We start from the raw sequence: 16,690 nt of genomic DNA, 5'->3' as shown, positions 1-16,690 counted from the left end.
AAAGAAAACAAAGGCCCTTCCACTATTTGAAGCTCCTATAAGCATTTTAAATGTAATATTCTACAAGAATCGCTTTTGTAATAAAAAAAAGTCAGGTATTCACCAGAAAAAAAGAAAAAAGCAATACACATGCATCTCCAAGTGCACTCCTAAACAAGCAAATCATGATAGATGTGGGACAGTAATTTAAGATGGGAGAGGTTTAATACAAAATAGTTGGAGAAGAAAGGATGTATTTTCTTCTATATGTACATCTAGTCATGCAAAAACAAAATAAATTGACACGTTCTCAACCCTTACTAACCTGTAACCATGACAGTGCGAATATTGGCTTTCCGCAGAATTTCAAGAACATCAGGAGTTTCTTTCTTCAGCTTGTTCTGCATTATTATTAAGCCTAGAAAAACCATGTTGTTTTCGATGACCTCCCTATATCAACAAATATTAAAAAGAAAAAAAAATAATATTGCAGTACAGGTGCAACAGAGTTTTCAATATTAGAATTACGTACGCAGATCTACAATTCACAGCGAGATATTACTCTAAAGATAGGGATTGCCAATAGTGGCTACTTCTCTGAAAAACTATATTTTTTGTAAATGTTTTGTGAGGTAAAAAAATTAAACAAATGCCTCTTTGGAAAACTGTATGTAGACTAAGGATAAAACAATGTTGCAGGCTTTTTTCACCTCAGCACTCTTACCTGCTGATGAGACTGAAATTAATTGCACTGTATTATTTCTAAAGCAGAACAAAATGCCAGGAGCCCATTTTCTATGCACGGGAATAAATGTTATGTTATGAATTGTACAATTAATAAGCCTGTACAATAACATTAAATACAATGGTAACGGGCCTCACCTGAGAGTTATTAGCTCTGGCTAGGAAATTCTAAGGTAAGGAATCTGCAGCTAGATGTCTCTATCAGATAGAATTTTTTTAGTAAGTCACCCCTATGTAAGTCTTGTAGACCACATGGTATGTTGCATGATATTTAAAAGTGGGGTATGTAGAAAATTAATGTTAACACGTACCCACAGTGACAAAGCTCTATAAACTATGTTCACTGTGGCAAGCCTAGCTGTCCAATTGGAAAATGAGAGAACAGATTAAAATACTAATATTGTATCTCAGGAATGGGACCAACTAAGAAATGTATTAAAGTATACAAAAAAGTGATATATGGAATTTTAATTCATCTCAGCCATTGGTAATTACTTGGGCCACATCCCAATCCATCCTTATTTTACACACCATGTTACCTCAGTTTGGACCCAGCTACGTGTAAATTCTGTCTTGACTCTGCTCCAATTGGAAATGTTCAGCCGGAACTGCCCAGCTAGGTCCTTCCTGAGAGGCAGATCCTATGCTCACTGTGTCACTGGAACCAAACTGTACCCGGCTGACGACCCAAAAACTAGGGTGAAACAGTCCTGGGTCGCTTGAGTTCCGGTTCAGGGGGGACATGGCCTGGCACTTTGGACTGGACTATTCCCATGAGGAGCAGAGTCAAGACTGATTTGCCTTCTGCAGGATCCAAACTGAGGTGGCATGCTGAGCAAAAGAACAATGGGTTGGGATGCTACCCCCAGCGGTTGCCAGAGGTTAGATGAATTGCAAGTATTCCTCCCATCACTTTTTGTGTGTTTCTTAAGAAAACTATTAAACCACTATTTTTAATATCTACTAAAATATAACTCAATTGTGAAATGGGATTTTTAACAAATATTAAAGAAGATTTACTTTTACAAAGTTACCCATTACTTACCTGAACTGTTAAAAAGGCTAATTAGCATAAGCCCCTGCCAGCTCTCCGGCTGTGCTCAGCATTGAATCAATCTGAAAAAGGAAACGTGTGAAATTGCCTTCCAGGAGCAAACAATAGGTTGACCTGAATGGGCAGAGAGAACTCCTCTCTGCAAAATATGCACAATGGGGACTGTGGGCATCCTGTGGCAACACACTGTCAAATCCTGTGGCAGCACACTGTCAAATCCTGTTTTACGAGTCTGTTGAGCCACATGTAACACTTGGGGCACTCTTGAAACGAAAGGAACAGTGTGGTAAGACACCTGTGTGTATCCTCTTTTGGTTGTCGAACGATCCTGCTTTTGACCTACCAGACTTTTGTCTGCGTTTGTTGAGGGTACAGTGCCTGCCTCAAAATGGATTGTAGTGTTAAATGTGGGAGGAGACAAGGATTACCAGAGTGCACTCCACATTCAAAACCCCAACCTGAGCCCAAGTTTGGTGTGGTTGAAGACCTTCATGATTCACCCTGACCGTTTGTATTTTGAGCACGTTTGCAATAGAGCCAACAGGAACTTCCACTAATGTAGGTAGGCCAGGGACTGGGAACCCTTTGGTCAGAGAGGGATTAGCAGTGTCTTAGGGTGGCCCCCAACCTACAGACTGTAGAACCCTACAAAGCTGGACCCCCATCCAGCCTTCCTCAGAAACCTGCTGGATTTGCAAAACTGCATCAGGTGGACTGAACCTGCTGCACATGGTAGATGTGACCAATGAGAAGGACCTAAGAAGGTTGGACCCTCTTCCACTTGAAATCCAAGGACACACAAATCTCAAAGGATCATAGGGCGATTCCCTAGGTGGCACCAGGGACATGGTACTTTTTCGACTTAAATCTTTAAAAATATGTATTTCTAGTTCTTCAATTGGATTTCTATAGTTTTCATGTCATTTTGCTTATTACATTTTTCTCTTTTCATAAATTGGAGTGGGGTTTTTATTGTGTTAAGTTTTCAAACTTCTAAATGTTTCACACAATTTTTCCAAGTTAAGCTACAGCTCATGTTTAAATTAATCAAGCCTTTGACTGGATCTAAACAAATAGTGACTATTATTGGTGATGGATACTGAGCCACCCAAACTAATAAACCACTTTCTCATAATCCTCCCAACCAACTCCCCTGTTTGTGGAAGAAAGCACACAAACAGGTGAGTGGGTTGTGAGTCAAGGCAATAGAGAGGGAGGGAAGGCAGAAGAGAAGAATGCAGTAGGTGTAGAAGACAGGCGAGAGGGGATGGGTAGCACTAAGACAACAGTGGGTGAGAAACAACGAATTTGAGGCAAGCACATGAACAACGGAAGATGGGTCGGAGAAGCAGGGGAAGCTCACAGACAAACAAGGGTGGCCTGGGGGAAGCACATGGACAACGGAGGGAGGGAGGGGCACAGACAATTGAGGGTGGGCTGGAGAGGCTGGGGAAGTATATCGATAACAGAGGGGGAGAGTCTGGGGAAGCACACAGACAACAGAGGGTGGGCCGGAGGGGCTGGGGAAAGCACTTGGACAACTTCAAGGTGAATGGGGATAGGTGTGTGTAGCACATGGACAATAGAGAGTGAGCGGGAGGAGAAGGGGAAGCACACAAACAATGGAGAGTGGGAGGAAAGAGCTGGGCGTCACACAGACAAGCTGGGCGGAATGGGCAGAGTGGAGGAACATGTAGAGGTGAGAAGTATATGAGGTAGACAGCAGGAAAACACATGCACTCTTGTAGAGAGAAAACAAAATGAAGTGCCTGAAAAAGTGAGCAGTAGAAGGACACAGTAATATACTTTTGCTTCATAGAAGTAACAAACACACAAAGAGGAAGGAAAACATACAGAGGTTGACGAAGAAGTAAGCAAATTAGCTTGACAATGAAGTCAAATAATGGCAGGTAATGGTCAACCTCTGAGCCCGCTGTACAGTAACAAAAGGTCTTATAAGGGACAGCACACTTGCGGTCTTAAGCAAAACCTAAAAATGAATGCTTAAGATGCAGACACGTATAGACAGTTTGTGCAATAATGTAGAGTGAAATGGATTGTTATAGTAAAAGTATCCAAGCACAACTTACCAGTATCACCAAGAATGCAACTAGCTGGTTGTATGGCAATCACGAAGAAAATCATGTTTCCTACAGCACAATGCATTCAATCACAACTGGGACAAAGCAAGTTTCCTCTACAACAAATAATTATGTGAACTGGGAATATTAATTCTGCTTAGCGTCAAAATACTCCATTTTGATCTTGGCAAATCATGAAATAATATTCTCACCTGTTAATATTTTGAACTTTATGCCACGAGAGTTTTGACTCCAATCTTTTGTGAGCAAGCGCAATCACCCGGAACCCCTGCTTGGTGTAGTCTTCCAAAATACTAGCAAAATCTGGAGGAACTGAAATAAAGTTAAATTAAACAAATACTGTCCATCAAGTGGTGTAGAGGCTGGCAAAAGGCTAAGAGACAGTTAAAAGTTATTGTTACCAGTTTCTGTCTTGCACAGGCCAGCCACCACCTCAGGTGCACCTTTAACATATGCATCCATTCTCTTCTCTCCAAGGACACGAGCAACTACAGCCATGCGTTGTAATGCGGAGGAAAATGGAAACTGTCTCACAATTCCAATTTCATAAGAGGCCTTAACAGGAAGGAACAAAAGTGGATTGTAAGCTTTTTTTTTTTAAGAAATGTTTAATAAATTCATGTTGTAGTTTAACAGTAAGATTGTGCAAGTGCACATTTAATGCAAAGGACTATAGAGTGTAAAATCATCCTCATAAATGTCAAAGCTATTTCTTTTTGGTAAAAGGACACAGAATTGGAATACAAAACACCCAACGTGTGTGTGTTTTTAAAATTGTTTAAAATTTCTTGCTTCCCATTTCATCTGCTCTTTAGCTCCTTTATGGATTTAAAGAGCAGGACCATTCATTACAGGGAACAGTACAAAAAGTTTAGAAGACAAAATAAACACATTAACAACTAATGCCATGCATAGCCCCTCAACATCTGCCCTAGGAAACACAGAGTGACCCAAAAGAATACAATAAACATCTCCGATTGCCACCGGCAGCCACGCCATGTATGATTGGGACGTGAGTTGCGCAAGTACTTTCTCAAGTAGAAAGGGAAGAGTGGTGGGAACCGAAAAATAAAGATATTCCTTGGCTGCCGAGATATACAGGTGGAAGAGAACATTTGCTTGTTGAGATATTAATGGTGAGAAGAGTACTGTGGGTGGGTAACGGGCAAAAACATACTGCAGGTCACTTTGTTAATCAATTTCAGAAACTCTGTAGTCATTGGGAATTCTTTGAATAAATTAAAACTGACCTAGTTGACGGTAGGTAAAATTAGCGCTCTTCCCATGGCTACTTTTACAGACCGTCTTAGTCACCTGCAAGTGCCAGCTGATAAAGGTTTTTCTAGCGCTAGGTAGAGACTTTATAATGTTGAAACCAGAAATCTGTTTACACCACTAAGGTCACAAGGGCCAGCAACTTTTTGTTATAATGAAACCAGGCACATTAAATAGAGAAGGTGTAAGCTAATGTAAACATGCAATCGAAACCACTAGCCTTGGTGACATTTGCCTATTCTCCTTATGAAAATTTGCTGGGATCGGTCCAATTTCTTTTTTCTTTTACACAAGCAGACAGGAATTTGTAAAGGAATTTCACATAATTTTTTTAATGGCACTATTTACATGAATGGGTATATTACCTTTCCATCGCTTTACAATCTTTAGTGGGAAGGGCCACAGGGGTCTGGCAACTCCTGGATCTGTCACAAGCACCAAAGTTATAAAGTTCATAACCCATATTTCAGTTGCTACATATCCGCTTCTCCGACTTACATACCGTCATGAACATGTATAAAAACAATTTTGCCTATCACTATCCAGAATCAATTTACAACATGGACTGTGAAACTGACAGGTATATCTTAAAATGCACACTGCCCATTACCACGTTATGGATAGGTGACTTAACACAACTTTGTGTAACCTACTGCCCTCAATGTGCGTTGTAACTGACAAGTGAGGGAAGGGCAACTTCATTTTGAACACCACCCTTCTGTGTAAGCTCTTATCAACCTTCTGGTAAACCATTATCAGGTAATCGCGTCTGAGGCTTGCTCATTCAGTAGTCTACAGATAGTAACTTTCACAGGTAGCGGGCACGGTAGCACGACTGGTTAGGAGGAACTTTGGATGCTTGATTTTAATACTGTAACCTGTAGTTCTAGTGATCAAAGCCCTCTCACTATGTACATGCTGGGCGGTGGCTTGAACCTGAATATTGCATAAGGGGCAGCATTAGAAGGCTCACAGAACAAAGGTATAATATTTAAATGGAGCAAGATCGAATCAAGCTGTTACATCTAAGATCTGAACCACTCGAAGCCAAAAGCCTTTGTGGGCTTTCATATTACCAGATGTCATCCGGGCTGCAACTGAAAAATGTATTCCCTTCTTCATGGCCTGAGACAATAATTGTTCCTATTTTTCTTTTTTAAAGGGGGAGAGATACGATTAGGGACGTGACCGGCCAATCTCTCTGAATGATTCTACAGTCAAGATCACAGGGATAGTTTAGTTAGAAGATTGGAAACCTGGACTGAAGAGAACATGATTCCTTCCAAAGTTCAGTATGGCTTCCAACAGCCCAGAGGGACAGTGCACCAATGCCTTAATTTATATCTCCTCATTGGAAAGTAAACAAGAGTTGAAAAGGGCAGTACACTTGCAATTTATGAACCGGAGCTGTGCCTTTGACATAGCTAACAGATCAAAGGTACAATAATAGACTTGAAAACTACCTGATAAGTATTTGAGTGATATGCACCAATTGAGCATAGATCCAGTCGCTCTCCTGCTGTTTGCGGATCACGCAGTCCTGCTGACCAGGACTGCCAATGGTCCTCAGGGCCTTCTGGAAGTTTTCACTAGTTTTATGAAGGATCTGGACTTGTCTTGAGGGTAAATATATTAACTTATTTGGGCATACTATTCCACTCCTCTGAGCTCTGGGGCTGTTTTAAAAACAAAGGACCAGCAGTTCATGATCTAAGAAGACCCTGTTCAGGTTGGACTCCAAATTAGACCATCAACCCATAAAAGAGCTCTGGACTAAACACAGGAGTAAGTGCATGTAGGTGGCCTCATATGAAGCTGAGTTTTGGGAGCGCACTCCGGTGTGGACTCTTGTAGAAAGCCAAGAACAACTTTCTGAGAAAAGTTATCTGATCCTTGCGGGTGCTCTAGTGTTATCTGCCATGGCAAGTTAGGGCTGCCCTATTTAGAGGATCAAATCAAAATTTGCTCACTTTTACGGCTGATCTCTATAAGAGTATAGTAGACAAATTTTTCACCGGCTGTAATACATAAACATATGCCGCTGGTTAATGCCATATGTTTTCCCTGGCTAACTTATATAAAGGAAACCTATCACATGCTGGGAGTCTTAGAGCTGTTTGTAGATCCTGAATCCATAAAGCCTGCAACAAACGATCAAACAATTGTATTTTAATCATTGTGAAAATATCAGACAGAATCACGTAAGACCTCTTTAATCTCTCACATTGATCTCTTGACAGCAGACAGCCCTGAGCCTCATTTTCATTTTATAAAAATGGTCCAGCACGTTTTATTCGACGTTCTTCAGACTGAACACTGATTATTCTGTCCAATTTCCCAACTCTATCGACCCACATATTTTGCCCATGCGATAAACGCTTCGAGCAAAGTATGTTGCACTTGGTTTACTTTGTAAATTCTATTCTGCTGCCACAACACTATCTAGAACAGAAATTGTCCTCATTTGCTATTAGACAGAGTAGGCTAGCTCTGATGCTACAGCAGCTTTCATCTGAGGCATGCTGCACTATGGTAGTTAAGTTTTTTCAAAAAGCCTTGAGTATTAGAAAGTCATATTGTTAAATAGCCTAATGTGATTATTTTTTTTTTTAACTGTTTTAGGGACACTGCCTGTTTTACAACTAAGAACTTTTGATGAAAGTTTAAATGGTTATAGTTTATTCAACATGAAATCCTGTTATCAGTAATTTAGCTATAAAGAAATACTTTTGTATATTGATCTTTCCTTTTGGTAAAGTACTTCATGATTTGTATGGTTGAATAAAGATATTGACTGGCTGACAAACTCCCCAATCTAATACACCGGCATTGGCACCGCTACTGGAGTAATGTGGCACCCAGCTGTTTCCATTGGCCATAGAGTTTTGAAAATCAGGAAAATCCTACAGTTTGAACCACATGCATCATCGGTCAAGTCACAAAGCAGTATAAAAACCGTGACTGCTTTGCAACCTGAATTTTATTTTGCACTACAACAATGCACAATTCTGTCACAACCCAAAATGACCCTTAAGGGGACAGGAGCTCCAATCAAATAATAAAATAAGTCTTTTGTGAATTAACGAAAGCCCAGTGTCACAAAATGGAAGCTGCATCTTACAGAAAACTTCTAGTCTGCGAAAGGATAACATCCCTTTTCAGGTGTCATTGTCCGATCATGGATTGTGCCTGCAATTGTGGTTACTAACCACTGATACACTGCAATGTGACTTGCAAAGAGGGATCATGCTGCTTTAAATCCTCCTTTTAGTCACAATGAGTCGAACAGTGTAAATTGTGAATACAACCACAGTCTTTGCAATGACAAATACATCAGGGAACAGCACACAAAAAGGGACAGCCATGATTCGGCGAGGCAGAGGAGCAATTCTGCTCAGAACTGTACTGGACCCTGGCTTTTAGGTTAATGAATGAGTTTCTATTCTGAAATACCTGCAAACCACATTTAAGAATATATTTGGGCATCTTTTGATGTAATAGGTGTGATTTAGCCACCCTTTGGAGACACATTGTAAACCCACCACTAACGAGCTCACTCAAAGCACTCAAAGAAACAAAAGGTTGGTATTAACGCGCTTTCCATGACCGCTATTCACTCTCGGTGCAGTCTTGGAGGCAGATTTCTTTTGTATTAAAGCACGGTTTCTAAATGTGCAATGCTGCTCCATAACCCATGTCCATACAACTGCTGCAACCGACCTGCACTCAGTACAGAACTTTCGAGTTGCAGCTGTAAACTTCAAGCAAGTGTTTCTCTGAGCAATTGCTATGTAATGTTAAGTCTCTTCCCCAGGACTACGGTGGTCGTCTTTCCCACTGCTGTGCCATTAGTATTTCTAGGCCAAAAACAAGAACTATTATTATCATAACTTTAGTTTAAGAAAGAAAAGATGTTTAATGATATGTGTTTAACTTTAAACACAATCTACCTAGGTCCATTGAGTAGACAAAAACATAAAAATAAAGGAAAAACGAAAATTGACAGATTTAATTTAAAAATTGGAAGACAGAACTACTACTTATTGATGTACGTGAAATTCATAAACATTTAACAAAGTAAGTCTGCACTTACCGGAAGCTCAAATAGTTCCTAAAGAAGAAAAAAAAGCACAGAAGCATAAGTAATGATTTAGGACTCTCACACAGGTGCATAATTTAAGATGCTGGTCTTAGATCACGAACAGAATGTTATCATCTGCATGGGTTTTTAATGTAGGCACAGCATATTATTCGAAGCCATTTGAATCATAAGCCGCTGGTTCACAGACAATGGTTTTATTCACACCAATCGCTCCCATGCCACTATCAAGCATTGTGACGAAGAGTGCTGATGCAGGAGGTCATGTAGGAATAGGCGGGGGACCACCACATATTGTATTTTCATCCATCCCACCACACCCTCGGAACTCTCCTCTAATTTAGAGGGAGGGAGGAAACTGTCACATTTTAACAGAGAACGTGCAGCTAGATCTGATGTAAACAATTGACCCACCCTACTATCTGCTCCTGGACCACAAGGACAGAATAACAGTTGCCTTTCCACCCATGAAGGGTGGTCAACAGTCGTATTCCCTACCCAGGACACGCATGCGACACACAGCCCACCCAAGCAGTGAAGGCAGGCAATAGCCCAAAGTGCGAGAAAAAAAACTATCTGCAATTCAGGGCCATTTTTTATTTTTCCTGATACAAATTTTCGCTTGGGAGTCAGTTTCAGATAAACATAAAACATGCCACCCGTTAACAAACAAATATGGTACCCACTCTGCATTCTGCTCTGTCTCCAGAGCATTCTATGTAGCAGCAGCTGCACATAAGACATCGAAACTCCATCAGGCAGACAGGGATTTTAGCTATGACAGACTGTTCTCAGACTGGTGACTCAAGACCAAGGTTGACTTTGCAATCGGTCATTAAAAACCTAAAGGCGACACTTAGGGCCCTATTTATGAAGGTCTTGCGCCGCCGGTGCGTCACTTTTAAAATGGGAAAAAGTGACGCAGCGGCGGCGGAAGGCCTTCATAAATGAGGCCCTTAGTGCCTAGGATATATTTTCCACAATAACGAAAGGCTTGAAATACAGATTGTGCGTGCCAAAGTACAACTTTGGTGTGTAAAAAACCTAATAAAATCTGGAACACAGATTCTAAGATTGTGATTCACAGACTCAGAACTTGGAGAGATTTATGCCTGCAGAAGCAAATTAGTACTGTGGATTATGTGCTAGTATTCTGGCGTTTGTGCAGTACTAACTTTACAGTAAAGTTCTGGATTGTGGTATGGTGGGCTTATAATCCAAAATGCATGGAACATTCCCCTCCGAAACACAATACTACTCCAAAAAAGGCTGAGTAAGTTGGTTTTCAGTCAGGGTTATGAAGGATTACATTCCCAAACTGCAGTGGCCTATTAGGGAAACTTTCTACAAAGGGGACGCAATTTTCCCTGTGTAAAAACAAAAACGATTTTTGGTGCTAATGCACAAAAAAGGAGAGGTTTCTCTTCTCTAATCCTAGTTCTTCTTCAGGGGAACTACCAGTGAAATCAAAGCGACTGATTAGTTCCGCACTTTTGTGGGATCCCGGAGCGTCACTTCTCAAGATATTTACTTCTGTTTTCCATTCCAAACCTTTTCATATAATATTAAATATTTTACCAGCCTACAACATAGGCGATGTTGCCCAATTCCTTTAACTTACTTTAAAAAAAGCCAAAATAGTAATAAGAGCAGAGAAGTTACTAGAAATTAGTAAGTTTCCTAAAACAAATCTCATTAATTTTTTTTGTTAAAGGAAATGGAGTTGAAGGACTCTGCAATATAGACATATAAGCTGCATTTATGTTAACACGAAAACTACTACTCCACCTCCAAGGGGCCACAGCCCTACAGTATCGCATCAAGCCCAGCAGGTGGCAGTTATGTCAGTTCCTTTTTTGGTTCAGAGGTAAAGTGTAGTGTAGTGTAAAACAGCTGCCACAACCAACTGTCTGAATCCCATTGTTGCAATGTGTATTGTAATGACAGTGACCTCTGATTAGGTTTTCTGCCCTTCAATGAGTATTGCTTTTTTATTCAGTCTTTTTCTAGTGGGGAAGGTAGTCCCGATATGACCCAATATCAGATGGTCATATTGGTCAAGAATTAGCAATGCATTGTCCGCCATGACAGATGTTACTACTGTTTGCGGAGAATCATTTGCTGATGCCGGGTGGCACAGTGCATAGCGACGTTGGGTTTCAGCGTGTCGTTCGCCTGTATTACCACCAAATCTGCACATGGGTGATCAAAGAGACAATCCAGGGTATTTTTAGGTGCCATATATCTTTTTGTCAATTCTGGGAATCGCCACAGCTATTGTGGCGTGATTTTTCTGACCAAATATGATCACTTACTGTTTTTGTCTAAATAACCTTTCTTTAAAAGCAAGAAAGAAAAGGGTTGTTTTCGTTTGTTGGCATGGCAAGTCAAAACGCTTTAGACACTATGCTGATGAGATTGTGAAACCTCCAATGTCACCTGGATGCAAATCTGCTGTAGGAGGGGTGACATCTCCTGAAATGGGTGCAATATAATCATCCCACTCCAGGCCAGTAGATCGAGGGGAAACTGGCTGCAACTGACCATCATCCTGGTCATAGTCAGAGTATGGGTTGCCTTTGGCTGGTGGATTAGCTTGAGTTGCCAAAGGGGAATGCTGCATCAAAGGAGCGGACATCCTTGTTTAAGAGGAACATGCACAGCAGAATGTGGAATGATTGGTTTTGTGTGAGGACCTGAATGAGGTGGATCCGGAAGTTTGGAAGATTTTTTTGCAGGTCCAGATGCAGATTCCAGGAAGCATTTATAATACTGTGCGCATACATCACAAATACCTGATCAAGGCTATTGGGACCTGGATCATCACTTCCTCTCATGCGCGAGTAGTTTGATTATGGCTATTATATCTGTACTACCAAGTACCATCATCAATATGTTCTTTGAACGGCTGAAATGAACCCCTGGTGTTAGACTCTTTTGAGTGACTAGAGGCAGTCGAATAATATCTACGATTTCCCTGTATGCCTCCTTGTCTGGGTCTAATATTTTACTTTTAACTGTGTTAAATGTGTGCAGGTCCAAAAGGTCCATCACATTTCATCATCATCGTCAGAAGATGATGTTGACATCTTCGATTTTGAAACTAGTCCAGAGATCTTTCTTGATGGTTCACAGGACAGCTTGGGACTGACTTTGAAGGGATTCCAGTCTAATTGACTACCTCAGGAGTCACATCAGCTACTCCCATAGCTTTTTATTTGATTTCCTAAGAGGTTCTGTAGAAATTGATGATTTTCCTTTAATGAAGATTTTAGAAAGCACTCCAAGTAAACATGAACTTTTTTTGCTTTACCTGAGGTTTGTGAAGTGCTGCCATATTCCAAAAGTCAACACTTTTGGTCTTTCAAGGTGCTAGTTGAAAAGGTATGACACATTTTTGAATCCTTATCCTTGTGGTAGAGATATAAGCAACATAAGCAGTCCCTTTGATGGTCTTCAGAATGAAGTATTTTCCTGCCACAGGGTCCACATAGACTACAAAGATTGTTTTTAGAGGACTCAGCCACATGAAATCTTAGAGGTGATTGACATTCTCTCGGAAATACAGAGAGAAGCAGAAAGGGCCAACTTATCAGTAACTGACTAAGCAGAGCTCAAGGGACTCCCTTTATACATAACAAAGGGTAAAAATCAGATCATGGGGACCTCGGGACGGGAAGGCTATGATCTGTGTGGAATGTCTGAACTTCTAATCTTTTTAAATGATGTAAATAGGCTTCTTGTGTGTTTATGTTAAAGCTTTTCTGTCTCGGTTTAACACTGCACTGTCCATCTACGTTTACCGTGGGACTTCAAATGCGACGATGGGATGAATCCAGCATGTGCATCTATGAAAGATCCAGTATTGGAAAATAATGTATGCCACTGAATTCTGTAGTACTAATGCCCTGGCAGCGGTGTGCCTCGTGCGACTGACTCTGCCCCCCTCACTAAACTCTACAAGGGTGTATCCGGAATGTGGCGGATTGCTTCGCCCTACAGGCATGTTGGCCTGAATATATCACCCATCTGGCATGTAGCAGCTCTATCACCCCCTTGCACAGAAGGCACAGCACTTTCAGAAGGATAATGCGGCATGATCAGCCAAATGGGCACAGTAAACAGGGGGGCTATGTGGAGGCAGCACCAAAAAGGGGAGGCATCACCACATTTGGTTATTTGAAGGACCCACTGGCCCTTAGTATTCATGTATGTATGTAGGTATGCATGCATGCATGCATATGATATTTCCAAAGCGCAAACCTAGCCAGAAGAACAAGTTACTTACCTTCGGTAACGATATATTTGTAAGAAACATTAGTTAGTGTTAGATTCCTTACCTTAGAATATCCCCAGGCGTCAGTCTGGATCCGGAAACTTTTGCGTAGCAGTACCCCTGCGCGTCGGTAGGCGTCGTCTGCAGGCGTCCCCTGCGGCTCCGCGTCCGTCGTTGGCGTCGTGCGCCGTGATGACGTCGCTGGAGTATATAGACGCCGCCTCCGCGCGCTGACGTCAGTTCTTTGCACACAGCATTTCCGCGCCAGGAGACGCAGAGCCATGAGAGAACCAACACTGGTGCCATGTAAAACTAGGGCCCTGAAAGGGATGACCTTAACCCTAGGTATCAGTTCGCAGAACGGGGAGGATGGGTGGGTTCGGTAAGGAATCTAACACGAACTAATGTTTCTTACAGATATATCGTTACCGAAGGTAAGTAACTTGTTCATCTGAAAGAAACACGTTAGTGTTAGATTCCTTACCTTAGAATACATACCCCAGCAATACCAACCCCGGTGGTGGGTCTGCGAACCAATACAATACTACACCAGAAAGTCCTGGAGGACAGAACGGCCAAAGAAGCCATCCCTCCGGACTTGACTGTCCAGGCAGTAGTGCCTCGCAAATGTGTGCAGCGAGGCCCACGTAGCCGCTTGGCAAATGTCCTGCAAGGGGACTCCCCGGCCCAGGGCAGTAGTAGCCGCCGTGGCCCGAGTGGAATGGGCCCTCAGCCCAACAGGAGGCTCCTTCCGAGCCAAAGAGTAGCACGCTTTGATGCAGAGGACGACCCATCGAGAGATGGTTCGTTTACAAACCGCCCGTCCCTTCTTCGCACCCACGTAGCCAACAAACAGTTGGTCATCCACCCGGAACTGGCGTGTGCGATCCATGTAGAATGAAAGCGCACGTTTTGGGTCCAGACGGTGGAGCCGCTCTTCATCCTTTGAAGGATGCGGAGGCGGGAAGAAGGAAGGGAGGGTGATGGACTGCCCGATGTGAAAGGCCGAAACAACCTTGGGCAGGAAAGAAGGTCTAGTCCTCAGAACCACCTTATCAGGATGAATGGACAGGAAAGGAGGTTGGACAGAAAGAGCCTGGAGCTCACTCACTCTCCTGGCAGAGGTGATGGCAACCAGGAAAGCCGTCTTTAAAGTCAGGAGACGGAGAGGACAAGAATGAAGGGGCTCAAAGGGAGCACACATCAGGAAGGTCAGAACCAGGTTCAAATCCCACTGAGGCATCACAAACAGAACAGGTGGAAACATGTGAGTGATGCCTTTTAAGAACCGAGTTACAATCGGGGATTTGAACAAAGAAGGCTGATCAGGAAGCCTCAAAAAGGCTGAAAGGGCAGAAAGGTAGCCCTTGATAGTGCCCAGAGCAGAGCCCTGCTGGGCAAGAGAAAGAAGAAACAGAAGAACCTCCGAAAGAGGGGCAGAGAGAGGATCCACAGCCTTTGCTGTGCACCATGCCACAAATCTGTTCCACCGACAGGCGTATACCGACTTAGTGGAGGGACGCCTGGCTGCCAGAATAACATCACAGACTTCAGGAGGCAAGTCAAATGGCCTACACTGCCGCCGCTCAATCTCCAAGCATGGAGGTGGAGACTGGACAGGTTCGGGTGGAGGACCGTCCCCTGCTGCTGCAACAGAAGGTCCTCCTGAAGGGGCAGGCGGATCGGGGGACCGACTGACATGCTGAGTAGCTCGGGATACCAGTATCTTCGAGCCCAGTCCGGAGCCACAAGGATAACTTGGGCCCGGTCGCGCCTGATCTTCTTCAGCACTCTGGGCAGAAGTGGTATAGGCGGAAAGGCGTATAACAGACCGCAACTCCACTCGCGCCGAAAGGCGTCGCCGTGCGAGTGCCGTCTTGGAAACTCCAACGCGCAGAACTGATGACATTGCGCGTTCTCTTCTGTGGCGAATAGATCTAACCAAGGCTCTCCCCATTGCAGAAAGATGCCTCGCGCCACGTCCGAGTTCAGACGCCATTCGTGATCCATCGAGCACCGACGGCTGAGTTCGTCCGCCCTGGCGTTCAGAGAACCTGCCAGGTGTTGAACCGTCAGAGTCACGCCCTGACGTTCCAGCCATTGCCAGAGGCGCAGAGCCTCCTGGCAAAGGGTCCACGACCCCACTCCGCCCTGTTTGTTGCAGTACCACATGGCGGTGGTGTTGTCGGTGAAAACCTGCACTACACTCCCGTTGACAAAGGGGAGGAATGCCTTCAGTGCCAGACGAATCGCCCGCAGCTCCAACAGGTTGATATGGAGCCGGGACTCCGCCGGAGACCAGATGCCTCTGATCTCTGCCTCTCCCAAGTGGCCACCCCAGCCCTGGAGGGACACGTCCGTCACGACAACGTGCTCCGGTTGGGGAAGGGAGAGGGACTTGCCCCTGACCCAATCGCGGTCCGTAAGCCACCACTGCAGTTGTCTCGCAGTGCCCTCCGAGATCAAGACGTGGTCGGACAAGTTGCCCTGATGCTGGGCCCACTGAAACTTCAGGTCCCACTGCAGAGCCCGCATCCGCCACCGGGCGTGATGCACCAGAAGGATGCAGGAAGCCATCAGTCCCAGCAGCCGCAGCGTCAACCTGACCGAAACCCGGGATAACGGCTGAAAGATGGGAATCACAGCCTGAATATCCCGAACCCGCCGTTCCGGAGGATAAACCCGAAACTGCGCCGAGTCCAGAACCGCTCCGATGAAAAGGAGCTTTTGAGAGGGACACAGGTGTGATTTCGGCACATTGATGGAGAACCCCAGGTCGTGCAAGAGGTCTGCCGTCATCTGAAGGTGGTGGACGACTGTCTGGGGCGAGCCCGCCTTCAACAACCAGTCGTCTAGGTAGGGGAAGACTGAAACCCCTAACCTGCGCAGATGGGCTGCGACCACCGCCATCACCTTTGTGAACACCCGTGGGGCGCTGGTAAGGCCGAAGGGAAGCACGATAAACTGAAAGTGCTCCAGGCCTACCGTGAACCGCAGGTAACGCCGGTGGGCCGGCAGGACGGGGATGTGAAAATAGGCGTCCTGCAAGTCCAACGCTACCATCCAGTCTTGCGGGTCTAGAGCAGCCAAGACCTGAGCTAACGTCAACATCTTGAACTTCTCCTTCCGGAGGAAGCCGTTGACGTTCCTTAGATCCAAGA

At 43.9% G+C, this 16,690-nt stretch overlaps 1 protein-coding gene across 7 annotated transcripts in view; it reads right to left on the bottom strand.

The window, feature by feature from the left end:
* Nucleotides 1-16,690, bottom strand: part of ATP13A3 (ATPase 13A3) — a 486,442-nt gene that overhangs the window by 234,118 nt on the left and 235,634 nt on the right. For 4 of the 7 annotated variants that reach the window (XM_086944284.1, XM_086944281.1, XM_086944282.1 and 1 more), the window contains 3 exons: nucleotides 4,281-4,434; nucleotides 4,071-4,191; nucleotides 305-429 (listed from right to left, as the gene is read on the bottom strand). In XM_086944284.1, the coding sequence (XP_086800410.1) occupies nucleotides 305-429; nucleotides 4,071-4,191; nucleotides 4,281-4,434 (400 nt within the window). Of the gene's footprint in view, nucleotides 1-304; nucleotides 430-4,070; nucleotides 4,192-4,280; nucleotides 4,435-9,247; nucleotides 9,266-16,690 lie in introns of all 7 variants that reach the window. The other 3 variants (XM_086944283.1, XM_086944279.1, XM_086944280.1) reach the window with 1 other exon arrangement.

This window comes from Lissotriton vulgaris, chromosome 11 (genome assembly GCF_964263255.1).
Source record: "Lissotriton vulgaris chromosome 11, aLisVul1.2, whole genome shotgun sequence".
Lineage (NCBI taxonomy): Eukaryota > Metazoa > Chordata > Amphibia > Caudata > Salamandridae > Lissotriton > Lissotriton vulgaris.
This window is presented reverse-complemented; position numbering and strand designations above follow the sequence as displayed.